This window comes from Oryzias latipes, chromosome 11 (assembly GCF_053564925.1).
Source record: "Oryzias latipes strain Hd-rR chromosome 11, Olatipes_Hd-rR_3.1".
Lineage (NCBI taxonomy): Eukaryota > Metazoa > Chordata > Actinopteri > Beloniformes > Adrianichthyidae > Oryzias > Oryzias latipes.
Window position 1 is genome coordinate 25,833,264 of NC_136247.1, and position 24,865 is coordinate 25,858,128.

General features: G+C 38.5%; 1 protein-coding gene across 4 annotated transcripts in view; it reads left to right on the forward strand.

Moving 5' to 3' along the window:
* LOC101160329 (semaphorin-6C) overlaps positions 1-24,865 on the forward strand; it is a 203,229-nt gene that overhangs the window by 117,493 nt on the left and 60,871 nt on the right. For all 4 annotated transcript variants that reach the window (XM_078955080.1, XM_020706938.3, XM_011480925.4 and 1 more), the window contains exons 3-6: positions 8,523-8,616; positions 22,240-22,487; positions 22,816-22,930; positions 23,264-23,321. In XM_078955080.1, the coding sequence (XP_078811206.1) occupies positions 22,337-22,487; positions 22,816-22,930; positions 23,264-23,321 (324 nt within the window). In that variant the 5' untranslated portion in view covers positions 8,523-8,616; positions 22,240-22,336. The remainder of the gene's footprint in view (positions 1-8,522; positions 8,617-22,239; positions 22,488-22,815; positions 22,931-23,263; positions 23,322-24,865) is intronic.

The window sequence follows — 24,865 nt, forward strand, 5'->3', positions numbered from 1 at the left end:
CGGGATGCCACGATCTTAGTTTACAAGCACAACATATGTTACACCATTGAACCTAAATGTTGGGATATCCCTACTGCATACCATTACCATTAGTGCATACCATAATGTTATTATGCTAAAGTTACTAAGGATTTGTTATTGTTTAATGACATTAATTTGAGCCAATTGAAATTTTTTTCTCAATTGTAACTTCCTTTAAGCAAATAAAAAAAAAAAAGATCAGTTTTTTTGTTGTTGTGACACATGTGTGACTCAAAAATCAAAGTTTGTATTAGATTGTTGAGAAGGTGCATCATTGCATCACTATATTGTGCATTCACATCTTCATCTTTGTACTTGCAGCTTTTATTTTGAAAAGCCAGTTTGGCTATCATATTTGTAGTTTTTTTTTTTTTTTAAGAGGTTAAATGGCAAAAATCATCAATGAAATCTGAAAATGAAACCTGAATGCGAATATTTTATCATTTCTTTGGTAATAAAATATAAATACTCTATAATCACAGCTCCTGAGTCAGTTTTTTTTAACTTCTTTTGTGTTTGTGAGAATAATTGAGCCTTAAAAGCTGATGGGTATTTTGATTCTGATCTGACGTTTTTACCCTTTGTGTCTGCCTCCTGCCCATCTGCCCATCTGCCCGTTCAAAGTGTGAGAGGACAGGACTTCAAATGAGTCTGTCCAATGTACTCTCTGCTCTGTAAAAATGCAGTAATCTCACAGCCTGTTGACCAACCATGTGGCTGGCTCCGCCCCACCCCTTAATGATTATATGCAGCTGTGTTGGGAATTATTTGGCCTCTTTAACCCGGAAGCCACGACCCCGTGCGTTTGGACATGGAGCTGTGAATCTATACGTCCCCGAATGCTGTTGGTGCCGCATTTTAATTCAGACCTTTGACCTTACAGCCTCACTAAGATGCTCCGCTAAAATTAATGATGTTGGCTTCACTTATCTCAGTTTGTAGACACTTTCACCTCTCGCTGAGACAAAGTCAATAGTTGGAAGGGAGACAAACTGGATTTATTCTTTTTTTTTATTAACCTATTTTTAAAGCATTTTCTTTTGCTGCTATTAGTTGTATCTTAAAACATGTTTGTGCAAATGTTACTTATTGTGCGTTCTGAAGTTTAGTCTTCGAGGTAAACTGAGCTCAGTCATGGTGCAAAAAATGTCCTTTTTCTTTGTTTTTTGTCCATCCCCCCTGTTCCTTTATGTTTTTCATTACTCCTGCACTTTTCTATGAAACATAACTGCAGATTGGAAATGCATGCATGCATGCATTATCTGACCAGCTTTCCTTTGTCTAGAGATTTCCAAACAAGTACAAAAGAAGATTAACCACAAATTTGGTTTTATATTATAATTAAAAGCCATAATGTTTTTCAATGGATTTTTTTAAAATAATAAAGTACATTTTATTACTGGAAATGAGACATCATCGTATTATCTAACAGCAGCAAACTTATCTGACACTTTGACAGAAACGGAGGTAAAACCCTGCTGTGATGATGACATTAAAGTGATGACAGACTTTGAGCTTAAGGACGTTTATTTGATGAGTTATGAAGACGCTGAGATGCATCGTTGTGTTAGAAAAAGTCTTTAATTATGTTGTCAGGATAAAGGAAATCAACGTGAGCGGAAACAAACAAACAACACTTTCATTTGACTTGAAACAGACCAAGAAAGTAGGAAAGACGAGAACATAAAGAAAAGTCAAAAGAAGGGTCTCAAAAGTGTTTTTAAAAATGAGAAAATCCAATTACTGGAAAACAAAAATGAAAGATGAACATATGGAGAAAATATGGCAGAACAAGTTTAAAGTTTATTGAAATGTCATATATGTTGGCAACGTCGGTGGGAAATGAATAACCAAACTGTCAGAGTAGAATGAGAAACTACTATTTCAATAAAGACAAAATGATAAAATAAAAAAAAATCAAGCAGATGGCAGAAAGAGGAAAGTGGAGAGAGAAGATCTGATCATTCGTGGCCTAACCACCGTTCGGCTCATTAACTTCTGTTGCCGTGGAAACTGCAACGGGAGCCGGAGTGTGATTAGGGCAGACGTGTTGGACAAATCGCATCAGAGATAACGTGACCTTTTGTGGAATCCTGGCCTGAGAACGGAACGCGGTTCTGGGGCCCGGCTCGGAGGACCGCAGGTCCAATACCTGCAGGGAGGAACTCCGGATCTCACATCACCTTTGGGTGAAAATCGCTTTGCAGATTGATGGCAGAAGATTTAACAGATTAAATATCAGCGATGTATAAAATGTTCAGTTTAGTCCATCATTATGATGTCACCAAACTGTACCTGATGACCTCTGCTTGTTGAGCTCTGCTCTTACGGGTGAATGTGGGCAAAACATGGGCAAATGTGCTCACAGGTGGCCCGCACGAAATGTTAAGGTTGTAGACCACTGGATGAGCCTGTATAGAGAAAATATTTATTTATTTATGTCTACGGGCATGCTTTGAACAACAGGTTGGGTAGCCAACACCTAAACCACAGGACGCATGAGTGCCTGTGAGATTTTTCATTTCTTTGGTCTCCCAAACTCTGCACACTGCACAAAGGGCCCATTAGTGTTGTTCACGTTACAAGCCTGTTGGAAATGAGGAAATTAGTCAGAGTGTAGTTTGTGTGGACATCCTACAGGTGCTCTACTGTCACCTGCACACCCTATGTGTGCGGCATTTGCGGGCAGTCAGTAAGGGACCAGTAGGGACCACGCCTCTGACTGACGTGTGGGCATCTCATCACACGTACATCACAAGTTGGTGTTACTTCCACGACAATGGTAGGTTCCATTTTCATGACGTCCCTTAAAGACCCACTCCCATGAACATTTTTGGGTGTTTTTGTTCTTGTGACATTTTTCTGATGATGGAGGACATATCATGGTTGGGTTGAGGTTTGTCCACGACTATTGCAGGCGCGCTCATGGCTCACCATGACCAATACGAGCTCTGCATCCCCGGTCACAGAAACTACTGAGGGTCGGTCGGTCTGGGCTTGGATTTGAGGTGTAGACTTTTTGCCTTTGTCTCTTCCCTGCCAGGCAGGTTCTCGGGGAAACTTGGAAGGCACAGTAGACTGTAATGTAATCAACAGTTACATTAACATAACGGTTAACGGTATGTTTTTGGTTGGAGTTGGGATGGTACAACTGTCACGGTGCCCAGTGGAGAGCTCACCATATAAGATAATCTTTGGTAGGCGATGGTCATGTAGTCTTGAGATGTGCCCCGCCCAGTTGAAGCCCCGCGAAGCTGTGCCTGTAGCAGCAAGACTTCAGTACTAATTGTTCCTGCTTGCTTAAGGACCTTGACTTTTGTGTTGAAGTCATTCCAGTGGATGCCTTCAACATTGGTGATGATGGAGGACTTATACATTTTTTAGTATTTCGTTACTCAAATTGTTGGGAGTCAGGAGTACAAAAATGGAGTATGAAAAAGCCTGTAGTTGTGACGTGAATAATATGCTGGGCTGGTCACACGCTCCCTGCTGTAAGCTAGCGGGAGAGTGCGTAAACAGAGAGCTCTCAGCAAAGGAGAAGGAGAGCAGGGTTGCTCCATGGCAACAGTCCCGCCCACAACTCTGAGGCAGATTTTTTACGAACTCCTGCTGCTTTGAAGAAACTATGTCCTAGAAAACGACTGATGTAAAAACAAGGGCATATTCATGATAAAAAGATCACTGGGATCGGTTTGAAAATTTATCAAAGATGATCAAAGCAAGTTTTTAGGATGCAGCTCTTCCTCTCTCCGACTTTCCACGGGCCCGGACCAGCCTAAATCCTGCACCACCAACACCTGTAAAGGTGCATGTGACTAAAGCCTGGAGCGTTTCACTCCTTCATTTCTGTTCCATAAACTGAATGTGCTGAAAGAAAAATGCTGCCTTCCCTGTTCGTTTTTTTTTCTTCCCTCAAGCAAACTTTCCATCCGTCTTATAATTCAGAAACTGACCAAAGGGCGGAAAACGAAACCTCAAGTCTGATTTGCTTCAGTGCTAAAAAGAAAAATGGTTGGTGAGGTTAAAGTAATTCTGGAGTGCGGTCTGAGTTATCACACTTCTGTTCCCACAGCTAAGAGTTTTGTTTTAAGGTCTTGAGGGGAGAACTGAGGCTCAGCTGGAACTTCCTCTCTTTTTATCACCTAAATCTTTTCTTTTTCCACTTTTTAAAGCCCTTGTTTGCTACTTTCTGTACTCCCTTTGTTCTAATTTTCATACAACCGTTGCATAACCCTTTCTGCTTAAGAGTATTAGATCTGTGTTCGGGACTAATGATTATGCAGAAGTTAGTGGGTGGTTTAAGAGCTGTTACATGACCCATAAATCCTAGCTGCCCTCCTGAAGTTTGAACCAATTTTAGACCATTTGGCTCCCGCTTATTTAAAATGTTTCATTTGTCACTTTCCCCCCTCCACAAAGCATCAGTGTGATGCCAATAAAGCTTTCAGGCATCTGGGATTGGTACAGATTATATAAATGTATACATCTGGAAAGAGGAGGGTCAAACAAAGAGCTTTGGGGGTGGGTGGGGATGTATAGATTAAAACAGCTGTTAAATTAAAGTAGAATTGAAAAAGGTGGAAGGTTAAACTGAATAGGAGGCGGCAGAGACAGATAAAGATGTTAAGTAAATGTCAGCGTGCTGGTGCTGAAAGTAAATCCATCACAGCCCAGCAGACGCCGACGTTCACAGAGGATTAACCCCCAAAAGATCAAATGAGGGATTAGTGCAGGACCAACAGATGAAAATCTAACTCAGCCTATTTGCTTCCGTGTGCGTTTGTGGGAGAAATGGATGATGCGGATCTGAGTTGTTGTGAAGCGGTGTCATATGTTCGGTGAGTAAAACTCCAACAAAGAGAAGGAAAAGTGAGTGAAAAACACCATTAAACATATTTTTACCACAGTTTCCAATGACTACCTTCTAAGAATATCACTACATCTGAGTCTTTCTGATGTTATTGTAAAGTTCACTTTTCATTTGAATGAAGTTATAAATGAAAGCTTGAATATTAGCAGGTAAAAAAACTTTTTTTAAATACCTAGCAGTAACTTTAATTTACAGGACTGTTTGGTAAAATTTCTGTTGATATATTGTTCCATGATTTTCTATGGCAGCTTTATTTTTTAGGGGTTATGATGCTGGATTAACCAGATGCTACGTTACTTTCGTCTCTTTCTAAACTAGACCAGAGAAAACTTTAACCTCAGAAAACCCAAGAATACATTTTTTCTGGACTTTTAAAGTTAATTTGATGATTCTTTTATTTATTTTTATTTTGGATTCCAGTCATTAACAGCAGCCAAAAGAATAAAAAAAAACAGATTTAAAAAATATGTACAAAAAAAAGTCTATATACATTAAATAAAATGGCTTCAATGTTGGATGATACAGACGTGATTGGAGATCCTGTGCCATGTTCTGAGCGTAGGGCGTGGCGGTCTGAAAGCAGCACGTTTTGAACGGCACAATGTTTCAAAGTTCAGAGTTCATATAAAGCAGTTTCTGTACACTTTTCTGTTCTGTGAGGAAAGTTTGTCAAAAAACCTGTTTGTGACATAAACAATGATGGGAACCACTGCTCAAGACTAAAAGCTGCTCCAATGGGAGTAAAAAAAACCAAAAACAAAAAACAACCTTTTTCACATAATTAAACTTCTTCTTCTTCTTGCTTTTATTTCTTTGGCCCAAATTCTCAACAACAGTGGTCTTTGTAACTTTGTAACCGCTTCACAACAACATCATTTGTAACTTGGTAAACGTTCAAATGATCACCTTAAAGACCCACTCTGATCATCTTTTGACCTATTTTTTTAGGACATATATTCTGCAGAGCGGCAGGAGTTCATTTGAAACTCACCCCTGAGTTGTGGGCGGGACTGCCTTCATTTCCCATCACCCCTTTGTTTAAAGTGTCACCCGCTGGCTTACAGCTTATTTCCTTATTTTCTATGTCACAAAGAAGCTCTTTTTCCTACAGCCCAGAAATTCAATTTGAAGCAAATTTTCTGACCATATGTCCTCCATCATCAGAAAATACCACAAGAACGCGTTTTCTTCAGAATGGGACTTTAATAAAACGTGACCAGACAATAGTAGATCATTAATTAGATGTTTATTTTGAAGGTCTCACATTGAAATCTGGAATAAGCCGATCGGTCACTCTATCAGACCATTCGCCGCTCGATGAACAGCGGGTGGGTTTGTTGGAAACTTTACTCGCCACTTCCTCTCACCAAAAGGTCGGGACTGCTCAGATTAGCCAGCTGAGCTGCTCTCTTTGCTTCCAGTAGATGTTGGAATAAAGATTGAGAGTTTTTCAGTTCAGTTTAGTCCACAGTTTTAGACACGGATGGATTGTTTCCCTTTTTTTTTTTCCTTCTTTCCTCATTCTGTTGTACATGTGGCTCCACGCCTCCTGGTCTGTTTTTCTCCCATGATCCTCCTCTGTTTGACCTCCTTTAGATAGGTTGCCTCTAATTGGCGACTGCTCGTCCTAAAGGCTCTCATAACCTTGTTATGGAAGGTTAGCTCACGCAGAAGAGTTCTGCTGCCGCTTCGCTAACAAGCTGGTGTTCTTTAATTAAGAGGAGGAGGGATAACAAGACACGGAGGAGGGAGGAGGGAACGGCGCTAACCGCTCACTTGTTGTTCTGACAGTCTACCATGCATCCCGGGGAAGGCTTTGCTCTCATCTACATGTTTCTAGTGTTGGAGAGACCTTCTGATGATGAGGGACACGTCTCAGTCATTATTTGTGTCTTCCCTTCTGCATTTCAATCCAATGTGAACGAGTGGAACTCTGCCAAGTTGTTTGTAGTCCGTCAAAGATAACTGTGGCGTGGATTGGACTCGAGCCAAATGTCAGCTGATTTAATTTCCCTAGATCTGGATTTCTGCCACCAGATCAGATCTGAATCCTCCAGAGAGCCCTTCTCCAAACCTCACAGTGAAGAAATCCAATTAGCTCCTGAACATGAAGTATTCCACTCGGCAGCAAACGCTATTGCTGTCTTTGTGTTCCATGTGATTTTTTTTTTCCCTCTAAATATTGTTCAATGACATTTCAGTTGGAGCATTTTAAACACAGTTTCCATAATTTTATTACAAATGTTTGGATTTTAATGCAGCTTCCGACATAAACCCGCGTTGTGCTGACAGTTTGCGAGGCTAAAGGGAATCAGATTTACTTAAAACAGAAACATTCGACTCATTACCTGGTTCCAGCGGTTTATTTTTGAAGATAGATGGAAAAAAAACACATACCTTATATGAATAAATCACAACAGACATAACTGAGGGAAAACAGGCATGTCTGTTGACATTAAGGCTACAAAGATAGTTTAAAAACATGAAAAAATCCACTCAAATGTTGACGATTAATTGAATTATTTTAATGAGTTCACATGGCGACATTTCAAAACAAAGGCTCACAATTTTACTACAAAAGGGAAGCTGAAACTCCGCCTTTCAAAACGCCAATCAAAAACCAAGAAACTCAATCCTCAAACACTGAAGATGTCGACGGCAACATCTAAGGAACACAATACTGTTTGGCATTCCATAACTCTTCAGCTTTTCATATCGGCTTTGCACCGATGTGAAGATTTAACACTTCTATACTCTAAAGGTGGGTTACGCTTCCTCTTCCAGTTCAGTACTTCCAGGGTATTGAAGTGGTACTTATATAGTACTTTTGTTGTACCTACTGGGTACTTTCATGGTACTTGCTGTGTATTTATGTGGTACAAGTTCCACAGTTAAATCTCCACTAAAACAAAAACCCAGGTTGGGCTGTTTTTAACCCAACCTTTGAGGCTAAAAACATTTTCAGGGTTACTTTAACCCAGAAAAAAACAAAAAACAAAAATTGGGTCCAAATGAAACTCCTACAATCCCCCCAAAAAAGTCACCCAACAGAATACCCCAACATGAATAACTCAAGAATTGGGTTACAGAAATAACCCAATGTTGCTGTTGTGGTATTTACGCAAAAAAAAAAGAAAAACACTAACGCAACACAAAAAATCCCCAGTAGGTACTATGTAAAAACCTAGTGTGTACAGCATAAATACCAAGTAGGTACCACACAAGTATAGAACCACATAAATACACAGCAAGTACCCTGTAGGTGCAACAAAAGTACCAGATAAATACCATTTAAATACCCTGCAAGTCCTGTACTGTAATAGGAAGCAGCGTTACCGTAAATTGTTGCAAATCAGCGCATAGCTGCTTGTCTCTGCTTCAGAATCTGCTGGAACTTTATGGTAAACGGTTGAAGAGTTACGGTAGTCGAAAAAATGTCAATACTGACGCTCTAGAGTTAAAGGGTTCACTTAAAACTGCTGGTAAACCAAAGGTCATCTTAAATATGCAACTCAGGGTACAGATTTAGACAAGAAAATATTTGATCAAGTTTGGTGTTTAAAAGTTTCCATCAAGAAAGACTTCCATGTTCTGAATAGAACTTGTGTTTTTTTTATGTTTTTGTTTACAGGTGACTGAGGGGGTTCACCCCCACCCCCTGCTTCACCTCTACATCACCTGACCAGCAGGAGGCTCCACTTCTTCAACATGCAGATTTCCAGCCTGTAAGTTTTTTATTGTTTTGTTTCATCATATGTTTTTAAACGTTCAAGACTTTTTACCTCAACAATTAAAAAAGAAACGAAAACACTCTTCTCCATTTTTTTTTTTTAGCAGCTCATTCTTAAAACTCCGATGAAGCGACTGCAGCTCTTTACAGACAAAGATGAGTTGGTGCTTCCATAGACTGGCGTGGCGTTGTGTGATGGTGACCCTCCAGTGAAGATGAGACTTAAACCTAAAACATGCTGTTTAAAGGGCAGAGAGAGAAGCTGAGGTGTGCAGCTCCAAAAATAATCAGAATCTATAAATAAACTGCTGCTGGCTAAGCTTTATTCCAGCTGATGGTCATGAATGTTGTGTGGGGAAGTCTGCTCTGTTTCTCATTCATCGTTATTCCGCAGCGGCTGCTTTAACTGTGTGTCATAAATATTTCCTTAGCAAAAGGTAGAACTTAAAATAACCCTTTTTAACCTAATTTATGGTCAAAAGTCAGAAATGAGTTGAAGCTTTTCTTGAAGGACTTGCATTTTACTGCGTCAGGTGTTAAATGCTCTTGAAGGCACATTTCTTAGTCCAAGGTGTTCACACTGGACAAACAGGAAGGGGCTTCTTTTCTCTTTCTCCTGCCCACTAGTGCACGTTTGCCACCTACCGTTGTGAAATGTCGAAGCGGTGCAAATCTGGCACATCTTACTCCAGGCTTTTTCTTTCACAGCTCTATTCTGGTATGTAAAATTCCAGCCGGACGCGATCCACAGTTATTCCTTTCTCCTCCATTTTCCGTTTTCAAATGGTCGGCACGTCGATGCATCTCTACTAAATGTGAGTCCCTGATTGATCCAAGTCTGACCAGGTTTTAGTTGCAGCGTGCGTTCAGTGGCTACGCTTTGAGCCTGAAAACGGTTGTAGAAACTTGCATGGCTACGCGTGAAGGCAAAGGTTTGGACCAGGAAGCCAGAAACATCTGTCTACGTTGGGTTTTTCACTGGAAGTGGTCGCCTGAACGCACAACCTGCTAGGTTGTGGGTTCAAACCAAAGATTATTTTGGGACCTAAAGCCTCCCTGCTGGACTGTGTCTGCAGCTCAGCGCTTCCCCTCTTTACTTTTAGCAGCTTGATTTGGTTTTGGAATGAAACGAAACAAACTTCTGGTGCCTCCTAAACACTTTCCAACGGAAGTGAAGGCATCACGCCCTGATTGACTAAGAAGGATTTAGATTCTGTGATTATTTGGTTTCTATTTTTTAAGTGAGTGACACAATCTTTTGTGTTGTCATTTAAAAGTTACCCCGTACTGCATATGGTATGACTGTCTTAGAACTGTGATGACCTACTTTGAAAGGGATTGACAAGCAGATGAAGATTTGGTTTTTGATAGTTATTTTTTCTTTGGTTCTTTACGCTCTCACTGGTTGAAAAATTAAATTTTTGATGGTGTAACTGCTGTAACGCTCTAGTTACTAAAGGTATGAAGAGTCCTGTAATGTATTACTTTTGTAATGAGTTACTTATCACTGCCAAAATACTGAAACAAATTCATTTATGGTTTAATCCAATTGATATCGAATATTTTTAAACTTTCATGTAAAAAGGAAATTATTTTAGCTATGAAAGCCAAGCAAAGCTAATTAATTCAATTAAGTACTAACCAAAAGCACAAAAAGACACACTGATTTTAAAAGTAGAAAAAAACTTGAATGAGTAAATGTGTTCCATCGGTCTAAATAAAGCATTTTCTTGGGTTTATTTCATTCTGTTCTTTAAAGCTGCATGTTTTAAGTCTGCATCCTCCATGGGGGTTTGTTGAATGACAAAATCAAGGGCATAGAACCTGCTGGTCTGCTGATAAAAATATATATTTATATATCAGCACAAACATGGAATGATGGGTTTTCCCTTTCAAACATCTAAATGGATATTTGGCTTTGAGGAGAATTGCAGAATTATTTTCCCTCTTCTTCATTTTGTAGATAATGCTTCAGTCTACCGAAGTCTTATTTCTTATTTTCTGCCTTTTCCTCCTGCATTCATGTAACCAAACGAATGCATAATAGCAGGAAACCCGTGTTGTAAACGTGGGACAAAGAGGCATTAAAATGATGGGGAAGACTGGCTGAATCTGGAGGAATGGATCACTTTATTGTCGCATCTGTTCTATTGTTATTCCTATTGTTGCTTTCCTGTCTTTTTAAATCTTATTGACTGTTTTTTCCCTCAACGTCTTTATCCTGCGCTCTTTATTTCTCTTTCCACATTTTCAGCTGTGTGCTGTTCAATTATTCATTATCCACTCTTTCTGTTCTCTTACTAGTCTCTTTCATTCTTTGCTTTCACATGTACTCGTCTTTTTCTCTTTTTTTCATTTAGCTTTTCTCATTTTCATGCGAACTGCTTTATTTCCTTTACTTCACGCCTAATATCCCAGCTGACCTCCTGTTGTTCTCACATCATTTTACAGGTTCCTCTCCTGTTAATTGCTGTTTACTCGGCTGCGTTCACAGAAAAAGGCGGTTAGCGTTTTATGTGAGCCTGTGAGCTTTTTGGAAGCACACAATCCTCAGGTGTTAATCACAGGAGAAGTTAGGTCAGAGGTCAGAGGTCTGCAACCTTTGTTGCTAAATGAGTCATTTGTTTCGTACAGACCAAAGCCTCACCTCAATGTTTAGAAAAATACACTTTATTTTAAATATACTTGAATTATAACGGAGTTGCAGTTTTTCTTTGTTTAATCATTTTACTTTTAACGGCAGAAGATGGGAGTTCCTTTCAAAATAAAGCACACCCAGTGTGAAAAAAGAGCCTCCTGATGAACTAAAACATGGCATTTTTACTATTATGACTTTGGTGAGCCTCCATCCTGTATCATTTTACTATTGATGAGAAATTTGACAACATTGGTGTAGAACCAATAAAAATGGAACATTATGAACAAAATCCAAAAAACTATATAAGGAAACAACAGTAAACTATAACTTAAACCTATTAGCATACTTTTTTCTATTATCTGACACGTTAAAAGTCTAAACACAAATGCCAAAACGAAATCAACTGAAGCAAAATAACAGAAACTTCAAACCCTCGTTTTATTCAAATCTAATGCATTTGTCTTTCAAACCAAAGAGGGTTAAAGGATGTTCAGAGCCTCAGGGAGCAGAACCCTGGGGGTCTTTAGCAGTGTGGTTCTTGGTTGGACGGAGGTTTCCTAAATCTACTTCAGATCTATAAAAACCTGTGAGGAAAGAGGAGTTGAGTGACATGATGGACGGATCAGGCGTTAGCCTTACTTTGCTCTTTGATTTTCTGGTTTTTCTCAGCGTCTCGTCTGTCAAAAGTATGAACAGGCTTGTTTGTACATTTAAATGGACAAGAGTTCTCAAACTTTGGACTGGCATGTTGTTGTTGTTTTCCATAACATTTCGTTTTAAAGTGCCACTTTACAACCAGTGCCGTCTCATACAGGTAAAAGCAAAGAAGAGCTTTTCAAATCAGAAAGCCAGAAGGCTGTATTTGTACATTTATGTTTGTGCGATAAATAAGTATATGGAGGAAAGATAACAAGGAAGAAAACAAAACACAGTCAAGTAAAGCTTGATGTATAGCTTGAAAAGGAGAGGGGATCAGTGGATGCATACTTCAGCGCCAACAGTCCTGCCCACAACTCTGTTTTTGATGAACTCCTGCTGCTCTGCAGAAGAAAACAACAGTTTTTCTTTTCTATTTAGCCTAAAAACGGCATAATGTTCATTAAAAGACCACTGGGAACGCTTTGAAAATAGATTAGAAGATGATCAGAGTGGAACTTAGTTATACGTCCTCCATCATGAGGACATAAACACAGGAATTTCATTGCATTGGAGCTTTGAGGTTTGGATTAATGCTTAAAAATATACAATCATTGTAAGTTAAGAGCTTTATATGAAAAAAAAAGGTGATTAAGGCACTGGACTTCAGTTACTATTGGAATATATTTTAAAAATGTACTTTAGTAACAGTAAAATAGAAAATCAAATAAGCAAATCTTTGAAAATGTTTTTTCCCTCTTTTTGTTTTCTATTTACTTTAGTTGATTTTTAGCCATTATCAGTTTTTTGATTTCAATATTGTCACAAGTTTTTTATTTTTTAAATTTTGGGTTGTTTTTCAGTCTGTAGACCTTGTTGCTGCCTTTTCCACTTGATTTGTTTGTTTTTGCTTTTCTCACTGTAAGTACAGGTGTGTATTATTGACATGATGACAAACCAACGTTCTGCTGGGAACATTTCCAGAACAGGCTTTAAAGAACACAGTTTTCTTGTAGAAGATGAACCCCTTTGAGTTCCTGTAGTTTTAAGGATCATCCACGCTGATTGTCCAACATCACACCTATCGTATTTTTATTTTCTTTTAGAAAGATCTTTGAAAGTGTTTGCATGTCATTTTGTGGGTCTGCATGCACAGAGCAAAAGTTTCCATTTGGGCCGTTTCTAATTCATTCATTTAGACTCGGTTGTGTCGCCGTTTTGGAGGGAAGACTCACAGGGACGGCGGGTTGCTGACGCGCTCAGGGTTATACGTTTGAAAAACAGTCCAGGTAAAGATCGAAAGCCTCCTTCAGATATGAAATACTATTAATATTTTAGACAACGTCATATGTGCGACTTTCTCAACTCAAGCAAACTGTTGACATTTCCTTTTAGACATCATACTTTAAAGCAGGATCCAGCTTTTTCCAGATAACAAAAATATATCTTTTTTCTTAAGAAGCGAAGGCAGATCTGTACTGAGGCCAGAAAATGCTTGGCGAGCATTCTCGCAGTCTGTGGCGAACGGGGGGGAAACAGAAAGGCCCGACAGCGAGCTGCATGAAATCAGAATTTCACAGAGCTTAAACTTGTGTTGCTCTGCCTCCCAAATCTGAGCCTTTCAGATTGATTACAGCTCAGATCCGTTTTGCATTCATCCCGAAATGTCGTCATTAATATAATAAACACTCAAGGAAAACAGCGAGGAGCCTGAGGAAAAAAAAAAAAAGCTTACAAGTCTATTTTTTTCCATCTCCCGTTTCGCCCCCTTCTGGGTGTCTCAGTTCCCCTCCTTTTAGGTGGTCTCTGAGTCGCTTTAGCCCCTTTAAAGTGTTTTTGTCCAAATTTGTCCTTCAGCCTGACACACACAAACACACACATGCACACAATGGGAAAAGCTGCTGTATTGCCTGTCAGGATGAAAACTGATTCCACTTTCTCAGTCTGGCACTTGGAGCGCTCATTCAAGGCCGACACACACACACACACACACGCATGCACGCACGCACACACACACACACGCGCGCGCACACACAGCAGCTTATTTAAAGTCACAGTCGTCTGATGGCACACTTTCCTTCACAGACTGAGGCTCCTGCTGAGCCCACCAAGCCAGAATCTGTGTTTGGATGTGGAAAAATGAAAACATCCAAGGCAGACAGAAACCATTTTTCCTGATCCTCTGCAGCTCTGAGTCTAAAGTCAGTCAGAGAACACCTTACGGTGATCTGCTGCTGACTAATGTAACTATTAAATTAAGAGATACGTCTTAACTTACTACTGTAAAGAAGAAGTTAATTCAAAGCTAAAAGACATTACAAATATCGCCAAAATGAACGTAGTTTTTATGCTTTATGTCTCTGTTTTTATCAGTGTTAAGAATGAAGCTTCTGTGCAACCCGCTGCCCACCTTCCTCTCTATAAATGACTAAATTAGTACATTTGCCCTCCCACTGCAGAGCATAATTTCATTACCACTTATCAGCCTTTATAATAATCCTCTCTGCTGCAGCTTCTGTGACCTGTCTGACTCCAATCTCATTAAAATCTCTAAGTCACACTGACAACAGTTAATCTGACACCAGCGAGCCGCGCAGGTGAACCGCTGTTGATCTGACACGCAAACACAAAACGGCCACAGAAGTTTTTCTTTCAGCGATCTGAACTGAAGCAGATGCTGTTCATAAAAATGATGAGTTCCTGCACAAAGAAGATCAGAGAGTTGGTGGTTAGACGAGAAGAGGCGAGCAAACAAGAGTAAAGAAACACAAATGTTAAAGGAATGACCTGGAAAATATGGGTTTTTATACTAAACCATAAAACATTTACTGTTATAAATGTGCTTTCTTGTGGTTTTTCTGTAGTTTCCTACATTTAACCCGTTATAATTGATCCCCCCTTTTTTTTGGTTCTTGATTTTCTTTTTTATATGTAATCATTTCAACATGATTTCTTTTTTTTTATTTAAATTTTTTTCAAATCCTCTTAAAAAAATAATTTGCCTTAAATTGATAACTGTGAAGACTGTTTTAGGATTTTGCATTAAAAAATACATATTAAAATAAGATATATTATGATTATATTATGATATATGTTTTTTTAACAACGAAAAAGGAAAGGATAAAGAAAAGGAAGAGCCAGATGTATATCAAACATCTTATATGAAGAATAAAAAACACACAAGACAACACAGAAGATGTATGGAAGATAGATTTCCAAGTGTCCAGGACTCTAAAGACCTGATCTTTGTCATAATTCTAATCTCTTCTGAAATTACATGAGGAGCATCTGCAGAGATGGTTACAATCTTCGATTGCTGTGTGGATTAAAGCAAAAGTAACAAATTAGCCAAAGTTTTTGGTTAAAATAAGTTTCCATCACAGCTCTTTTGTACGCTCATCTCCCTGTTAGCCATGAAGCGTCTCGGTCAATGTTACCTTACTTTGAAATGTCTTAGGGTTAGGCTTCATCTTAGAGTAGATGAGAAAAAACGGATGTGACATAAAAATTCCCAAATGATTGTCTTTCTCGTCACACTGTATTTGAGCCAAAACCTTTTTATTCAATGCCAGACTAAATATATGTCTAAAAAACTGAAGAAATGAACCCTTTCCATCTGAAAAAAACATCTGTAGAGTCATGAGGAAACTGTGTTGTTCAATCCTTCTAGATTTCTTTGTTATAATTTAGAGATGTTTTTGATATTTTACAAAATTAAAAAATTAGATATCCTTCAAAATACATTGACTTTATTTAAGCCTTTTTTGGTCATAAAGAGAAAAGTACCAGAATTGTATGAAACTCTTTCTTCAGCTACAGCCCACAAGGCTAAATTAGTATTCTGAATCTTGCAAAAAGAGAAAAAAAGAAAAGAGCGCTTTCACTTCCGCAAACCAAAAGGAGCTAGACTGACTAAATATATATGACATTAACAAGGTCTCCATTAACTAAAGTGGCCTAATATGAGCTCACCTTTCTGCTGTTATCTTCCTCTCATATTTATTATAAATTAACCTGAGCTTTATGCCGGGTCAGCCCTGCTGTGTGCTGCAGTCTGTCAGTGTCAGCACCATGGACAGCGCCGTGACCTCCATGGAATTGGCTCACAGAGGAGATTCATAGTTGGAGACTAGTTCAATTGAAAAAAAATAAAATACAAATCCTTTTTTGTATTTTCTATGATTTATAAAAATGTTTAATTTGTTGTTGTAGATTTAATACATTTAAATAAAGCTTAAGGCATGACGTGAACATTTTCTTTTTTCAAAAAGCAATGCATACGTTTTCTTTTCTGATGATTATTAATTTATCGATTTCTATAGGTTCTATCTTTGAATATTACTTGAATTCTTAATATCTAACTTTACAGAATAAACTGCTTAAATCTAGCAGACGTCCAGGGATGCAGCTCAGAGGTGGAGGAGAAAATCCACTGATTTAGCTTCAGCGGGAAGCCAAAATGCTACCGGGAAGTCGTGGTGTGAGGCTCGCGGACATGACCGTTTTACAGATTCTGAATGCAGCGTTTGTAGTGCAGCAGGATACACGTTTAGTGACAGCTGTGCAGCAAAGAAACCCATCCTGTCTAAAAAGCCTCTTTCCAGTCGAGTCAATGATGTGCTCTTGTCTTTAGCGAGGAAAGCTGCGCCGCCTTTTGTCAATTAGCAGGCCCGCCTGGATGCTGCAGCTATGAAGCGCTGACACTCTGAGTGCAACCAGCTGTTTATTTCACCAGGGTGAATTGGAATTAATTAGATTGTAATTGGCAGGGATTGGACTGCGTTTAAGCAGACTTGAATTTAGCCTGTTTACTTTCTCCACAACAAAAGTTTTAAGGTGACTTTTGTTTTATGAAAAGAGGCTACATAAATAAACTTGATTAAACAGAACTGAACTGCCATCAGGCAATTTCAGAGGTTGGAAAAAGTCCACAGATCACATATTCTCCTGTAAACAGCAGCACTAAACTGAGTTTTCATAGCGATTATCTCATCTTTTTTTGTTTGTTAAAAAAATGCCAAAAGGGAGTGAAAAGTAAACATTTTGAAAGTGGTCAGCTCTCTGCTGTGGATTATTTTGATGTTTATCAATATTGATTACACAGCTGGAGTAATTAGTTAGATGAGTTCAGGTTAATATTCTACCTCCCATAGGTAGCAGTTGAAATGATCTGTAAGCAAACGAAGGGATCAATCCGACTCCTGTTAGCCATGAAGCAGCCTGAATGTTGGTCTTTCCCATAAATCATTGTAATTGACTGCAAAGACTGGAGTAAGCGTTAAACCCGGTGGGAAACATCTGTTTGACTTGTAAACGAGACATTGTTCCGGCTAGAATAATCTTCCTCTGACTGTAGAAACATGCAAGTTCCAGGAGAGCAGGATGTTTCCATTATCAAAAGGAGCAGGGCCAATTCCTCAAAGGGAGGGCTTTGGCTTTTCTCATTTTATGCAAAGAAGTTGGGGAAGAAATGTTTCAGAACCTTACAAAAGATTAGATTAAATTAAGATTTGGATTTAGTGAAAGAAAAAAAACAAATGTTCTGAGAAAAAAATCTAAAATAAAAGAAATGGCAGCTTAGAGAAAAAAATATCTATCTAATTGGAGTTATTTAGAAACAATGCACATCACGGTTTCCCATAAACTGCATTATCAAGTTTTTCTCATGTAAAAGCTCCAAAAAAAGAAAAAAAAAACTGAACATAGGTTTTGTTCGCTAATCCTGAAAACCAATGAGCTCCATTATTTAGTCCCATTTCCTAAGAAGAGTTCATTAGTGGCTCCTTTTATTGAGCTCTGCTTGCGTAATATTGACATTTTTTTGAAGAGACAAACAAGTTTCAGCCTGCAGTAGGAGGGGAGCGGGGAAGTTGGAGGACTAAAAATGGATCAACCGGATGAAATTTAAGCGTGAAATCTGCTTTCACTTGCATGCCTCTGCACTTTAGCAAGTTTTAGCCTCAAGTTGTGCAATCTTAAAGTGAATTTTAGCTTTTAGTCAAAAACACTACTTAGGCAGCACGTTCTGTGCTGCACTCTGTCTTCCTTATTACTTATTAACAGTATAATTGCAATACTGTGTATGAATAAGCACTTTCATTTACTTCAATGCAGCAACTAAAAGTCTGAGCTTGTACCATGACTGAAATCCAACTCTTGTGATACTTATAATTATGCTAACGTGAGTAAAAAATTAAATTTACTTAGAATAAAGTATTGTTCTGTATAGACATCTAAAATACACAGTCTATACAGCAAAACATTAAAGTATAGGATTAAAACATGGACTTTTTAATGTGTGCATCAACTGGAAGTTGTGCTAAAACCTGCCTCCAGTGGACATTTGTAGAACTGCAACTGTTGATGGTTCCTGGTTGGCTTCAGTTTCAGGAATGTGCGGTTTTATGTATAGATGCAAAAATATATTGTTTAAAAGTTGCAACAATCTTTAAGCAAATGGACCCACTGGGTCAAATTTGGCCTCTTAATTTGTGTTTTAATTTTTATATTTATTTTGGTCCCCGTTAATTGCTGTCCCCACCAAATAAAAAAATAAATTAAAATAGGTATAATAAAGAAAGTCACATCAACCTTAGAGAAGAAAATTGTTCTTGGATTATCCAATGTTAAAAAATCCATATGGTTAAGATCTGGAGTGAAAAATGAAATATATTAATTGTAAAACTGATATATCCCTTAAAATTCACCTAATTACTAGAAACCCCGACTTCTCTGTACAAAGTATCTGAGCTTGAATATTTGAAGAAAAATAATCCTGTATGTTCTTTGATCGGTTGGCAGAAAAAAGGGTCATAATGATCTCTTTAGTATTTTTTCTGATTGAGTAAAAGGCAGCTGTGTTCTCCAGTTTTTTGTGGTAGAATGATGGATTTTTGAAGCAACTTTAATTCTTCACACAAACTAGAGTTCCCCTCTGTACTAAAAATGAGTGTATATGAAGCAGAGACCACAACAGAGGGTCACAGAGGTGGGGTTAAACATGGGAGGCCGCTTCATGGGAGGCGAGATTGAACCACAGTAATTTAAAATTTAAAATTCAAATTTAAAAAATTTATAAATTAAAATTCAAAGGCAGATGGACGCTTCAACAAATCCCAACTTTTAACAGTTCAACAGTCACTTCACTCGCTGATTAATACACCGAAGCATTTGATTTATGCTCCGTATTTGTTTACAGTTCCTCTCTTTGGGGTTCTGTTCCAGCTCAACACTTAGCTTTATGAGTTTGAGACCGTTCACTAAAAGTCTGGCAGACGTTACCCAACTAATGACATAAAAGAAGAAGAGGTCAGCTTGACTTCAAACTTCCGGGGGTGATGACACTTCTGATCACTGAGGGGGAAGTAAGGAGCAACATGTAATTAGTCACTGTGGCGGCTTTTCATTACAGATAAATGGAACTCATTTGTGTAGAGCTTGTTGAGGAGAGAAATGAGATCAGCCCTAAACATGGGGGCGCGTCACAGACGGCCAGAACCTTCTCGTTCTTCTGCAGCGATAAGAAATCTCTCCGTGTCCACCACTCGCACTTCCGGGTGTAAATTACATTTGGGAAATGGGACGAAATGTGTTGCACAAGTCCTAAATAAAGCTGTCTTTTCTCCAAGGTGAACTGTGTGTGTGTGAGAGAGAGAGAGACTAGTCATTAGACCAGGTTGTTTATCTCAGGCCTGTCTCGCTGAATGAGAATTGACATTAGATCTGGTTTAGCCTCTAGCAGCAAACTAATGATTCAGGAAAAACACACACACACGGTTTCCACTCCACACTTTGAAGGACCATTCTTATTGAAAAATGGGACTCGTGTCGGTGGTTTCAGACGTTTGTTTCATATGTTCATCATTTTTATGGCAGGAAAAGGCGAGAAGAAATCCTGCGTATTTACCAAAGTGTCATTTATTACCACTGTGCCTGTGTGCGTTTACTTTTCCCACACCCTGGCACGCTTGCTGCGACATTTCCATCACTTTTGGCACTGATGTTTATGATGTCATTTTACCTCTAACATTTATTCTGACTAATGTCAAAATGTGAAATGTCAAGAAGTTTTTCAGACCTTTACTTTTGATGAGATTTAATGACATTTTGGACTCTTAAAAGTTGTTAAAATGTGTTTTCTATCCAACTCTTTTAATGCCTATGGTTGATGCAATTAAGCATCAAACCCCTTTTGTTCCAAATTGACCTTAATTAAGCATTTACTTGAAAGTAAATTTGAAACTGACTAATTTTGGGAAACAAACCGACAGTTTTTCTCCTCCCTCTTACAAAATACATCTTGACTTCAATGGGTTTGACCCGTTTAAATAAAGGTTGATTATAATAGTGACAAAAAAACACAAGTGACCGAAATGCAGGGGGCATTTAAATATAAGGAAAAAGGTTCTCCAAAAATGTGTTTTGTTTATTTTGCTTTTGTATTGCCTTTATAGGTTCATATAGTTTTTTTTTCTTACCTTTCCCATATATAGCATAATTATTGGTGTAGTGGTCTCACATAGATAACTGCTGAAAATATCAGATGACCTCTGAGATGACGGTCTTAGTCGGCTAAAGACTTTTTATTTTAAAAGAAATTCTCAATTTTGAAGTTATTTTTTGCACAGCTTATTAAAACATTAACAAGTATTTCTTCAAAGAAGCCTTGTGTTGCTTTTTGCTGTAAAACCAGCTAAACGGGATCATTTATGCATCCAGACTTGCTGTTGTTCTCCCAGTCATAGAAACTTGAGATTCTCTCACTTGATAAACAAACTATTCAAGAAGATTCAACGCAGACGGGATTCTTCGACAGGCTGCCCAGCTGTTAAAACCGTGAAACTCCTGACTGACGGGACCTTCAGACTTTCTCTTTCCTTTGACGACAAACCAGGTTGTAAAATGACAGCTGGAAGGTCTGAAAGAGGGAACCAGCCCAGATTTAATTAGGAGGCGGTTTACAAAAAGTAAAGTCCATTTAGTTCTCACACACCTGAGTGTCTGGTCCACATTTGGCCCGTCCTCTGTGCAAGCAGAGAGCTGCAGTCATCGCAGTAATTGTCCACCACGTCTTAAAGACCGGTCTGTGAAAACTTTGTATGACGTCATACCGGTCCGTGGCGTTAAAAAGGTTGGGGACCACTGAACTAGTGAAGCATTTCCTTTAGTGAAATGAAATAATTAGTTTAAATGGAGCATCATTACCTGCAGAAGTGTTCAAATTAAATCACTGATTCCCAACAAGAACAATTGAGGTCATAAGAAATGAATTGATACCTTTTTCTTTTTTAAACTTCTTGACGATCCTCATTTTTTTCATTATGTTTTCTGTACTGCAAGTTAATTAAGTGAACTGGCCAATCAGATAGCAGGTGGAGCCTGCTGGCCTCCACGTCCAACAAACGTATGAAACAAGCCCGCTTTCATGTGACGGGGTGTGGCCTTCCAACAAGTTCAATTCTGATTGGTGAGAGAGGTTGCCATAGAAATAATCAATCAGACCAACTTGGAATAATCACTGCTGGGTGGCGACGTCTGGCTCCAAGTTGATGCATCGAGTTGCCAAAAATGACCACTGAATTGACTTTGTTTGCTTGGGGCTGGAAGGAAGTCATTGTCTATGGGTCCAGTTCTCAGATACAGTCAATGATGATCACAAAAACTGCTGCACAACAGCATTTGAAACTAGATGGATTTTTGTGTTTTTTTTTCATTTTAAGAAGAACTTTTGATGTGTATGTACTCTTTGGTATCATGGCGGCTCATTAATGTCATTAATTGTGTGTTTGTTTTATTGGCCTGCAGGGCAGCAATGAAGGGCTAAACTAGTCATTTATGACTTAACACTGTAAGTTAGAGCCAGTGTTAGTGTTAGAGCCAATTACCTTATTTGAACGTGACATGTGCTACACAGTGATACACAGTATAAAAGTTGGATAAATCTGTGCTATATGCGCGAAAAGTCCGTCAGACATACATGGAACGGTCGTGGAAAGCCACTCATTTGCATATGCATCTAACAAAGATTACAGTAAGATTTAGGCAATAATTGCTTATTAACTACGCAAAATATGCATAAACTGCGTAATTCTCGACCAAATTTTGAACAGCTCAACACTAAAATTAGTTAAAAAAAACCTTGGCCAACTTTGACAGACATCTGCGCACATCGACGAATGAGGAACGTGAGAAACACTGACAAATGTCACGTATATTTCACGAAAGACCAACATTTCATACGTTGAAAATGCATAAAATATACATCTAAGCTGTGTGACATGGCCTTTAGATCAGCATAACGCCGATTTTTCTCATTTCAAGTGTCTTTTATTTGTGTCGTTGCAGCAACTGCACACCATGATCTGCTGACACACTCACCTCACCCCCCCCCCCAGCCCTCCCACCCCCCCCACCCCCTCCCCTCTGAAGTTTCCCTGCAAAGATGGAAGTGACCAGCCGGCTGTTGCTGTGGCGGTCTCCACTGCTGCTGCCGCTGCTGCTTCTCCCCCTCACGTCCCGCTTCCTGTCCGAGTCGGCATCGACCACGACTTTCCCCAAAGACCTGGAGCCTCTGGTCGTGGTCAGCTCGGAGCGTGAGTGGATCTCTTTAAGTGGGTCTTGTGGGGAATAATGAGCGGATTATTGATTTGGTTTTGCTGGTTTTTTTAGATTTACTGCATCTTTTATTTACCTAAAATAAAATAAAAAACTCCTATAGTGTTTAGTATAATGAATTATCTGTGATATTTTATTTTTTAATTTTGTTGCTAGTATACTTTTACTGTATTTAGAGCCAGTGCAAAATTGTATAAATCTCTTTTAGCTGTCTTTATTTGGAACCAAAGACTAGACCTGCCAATCAAACTATTACAATATTAAGACATGCAAATAGACCAGAAGGTTGTGTTTGGGCGTTTGCAGACTCGTACAGGTATCCGGGCTTTCAGGGATTGCTTCAGGACAACGACACGCTGCGTCTGGGTCTGGACTTTCAGAGAATGCTGCGCATTAATCACATGCTCTATATCGCAGCTAGGTAAGAGTCCAAAACACACAAATAATTAAAAAGAAAATGTTTATATAGTGGTGTTCTTTCATTAAATGGCTCAATAGGTTAAATAAATCTCTTCAAACCCATTCTAAGCTAACTGATCCATCCAACCTGACTTGGATGATCCATATGTCAATATTTCTCTTTGTGGTTCTATGAAAAGAAAGATGTTGCTATAGGATGTATTGGCATATATTCTGACAATCATATTTTAGATTTTCTAATACACAGATTAAAACGAGTGCCTTCAATGGGGCGGAGATAAGTCTTGTGGGGTGCAAATCTTTGAACTGTGACTCTGTGCTTTATGCTTCTCAGGGATCACGTGTTTGCGGTGAACCTAACGACAGCTTCAGAAGATTTTGTTCCCCAGCTGGTGAGTCAATTTGTATAATAAACAGTTTATTTTTGGATCAGGTGCTTGCAAAGAGCAAAAACCTATCAGCACTATATAATCGGGATGTGGGAGTCAGCAGGTTACGTCTAAGTGTGTTTCATCGCTGATGTTTGTGGCAACACAAATGGGAGAAATATTAATTTGGGGTTTAAATTAGCTATACTGGAAACTGTGTGTCTGTTATAGGATTTAACATATTTATACTGTAATTAAATCAAATTATTAGACTTTATTTTAAACCAATCACTTTTAACCTTTTTTGTGTAAAATTTTTGTCATTTTATTTATAAAAGTTCCACCTTTTTTTGGTATAATTAAAAAAAAATTGGTTTAGTAATGGAAATTCTGACAAATGCATCAATATCGGAAACGTAATGTTGAGTCAAATTAGGATTTTAAATAAATCAAAGATTTGGCATTTATACCCATAGTGGATTGTAGCATTCATATGAGTGAAAGAGCTTATAAAATATGTTTGAAATGAATAAATACACAAACAAATAGTTAAGGAAATTGTAGCAATGTCTTAATCCGATCTTCATCAAACAGCTGAGGGTTACGGCCAAACTGAAAGTGTGTCGAGGATAAAGCCCAGAGGAACCCCAATTTCTAATAGTAAATCGACCTGAGTGATAAATCCAAAGGCATAATTGATGGGTGCTGTCCAACTTCATTTCCAGTTAACCCCGCCCTCAATTAATCTTATCGGTGGAGCATGTTTGATTGAGGTAATGAAGTCTACTCTAATTACTCTTTTCTAAGGACTGTTCTCTTGAAAAAAAAGAGCAAAAACCAAGCAGGATGAGTGGAATTGTTTTGGGGAATTTAATAAACCTAAAAAATAAATCTGATAAAATTCCTTCAGTGTTGCTCAACAGTGTTTGTTGCAGACGCACAAACAAAAGAAACCGTTACGGCATAATTAGATAGCGTTTGAGTGTGATGGCGAATAATCGGATAAAAATGCTGCTGCCTCACTTTGGGATTACGTCTTATTACGTAAGGACTTTAACATCACGGCAAAGACGACACTACCATCTGGGCGGCAGAAGAAAAATCCCAGCAGCTTGTAATGTGTGACGCAGCACAAAGGACACATTTCCTTTGATCTGCACACCTCCTGCTTATCAAAGGGAAAAGGTTACTGTGTGGCTCCTGACATTAAATGGGCCTTCTGGTGCATTGTGGGTTACTGAGTTTACATGGAGTCTTTGATGTGACATGTTGCACTCGTTATTCAGCCTTATTCAGCTCTTTTACACACATTTACCTAAAGACGGGATTTATTGTAAACTCCTGCTTTTGGTTTATGCTTTTTAAATATGAATAAATGAAAATGACTTTAACAATTACTCACTTTTCAGGTGACAAAAAGCCTAAAGGTTCACATGAAAACTTCAGTTTTGTCTCAGAAGTTCTCAAATTAAAAACTTTTTCAAAATAGTGGTTGTTGAGAAAAACAAAAACGACATAATAAAGAGAAAGATATGTCAGCTATCCTTTATTTTTAGTTTTTGGTACCA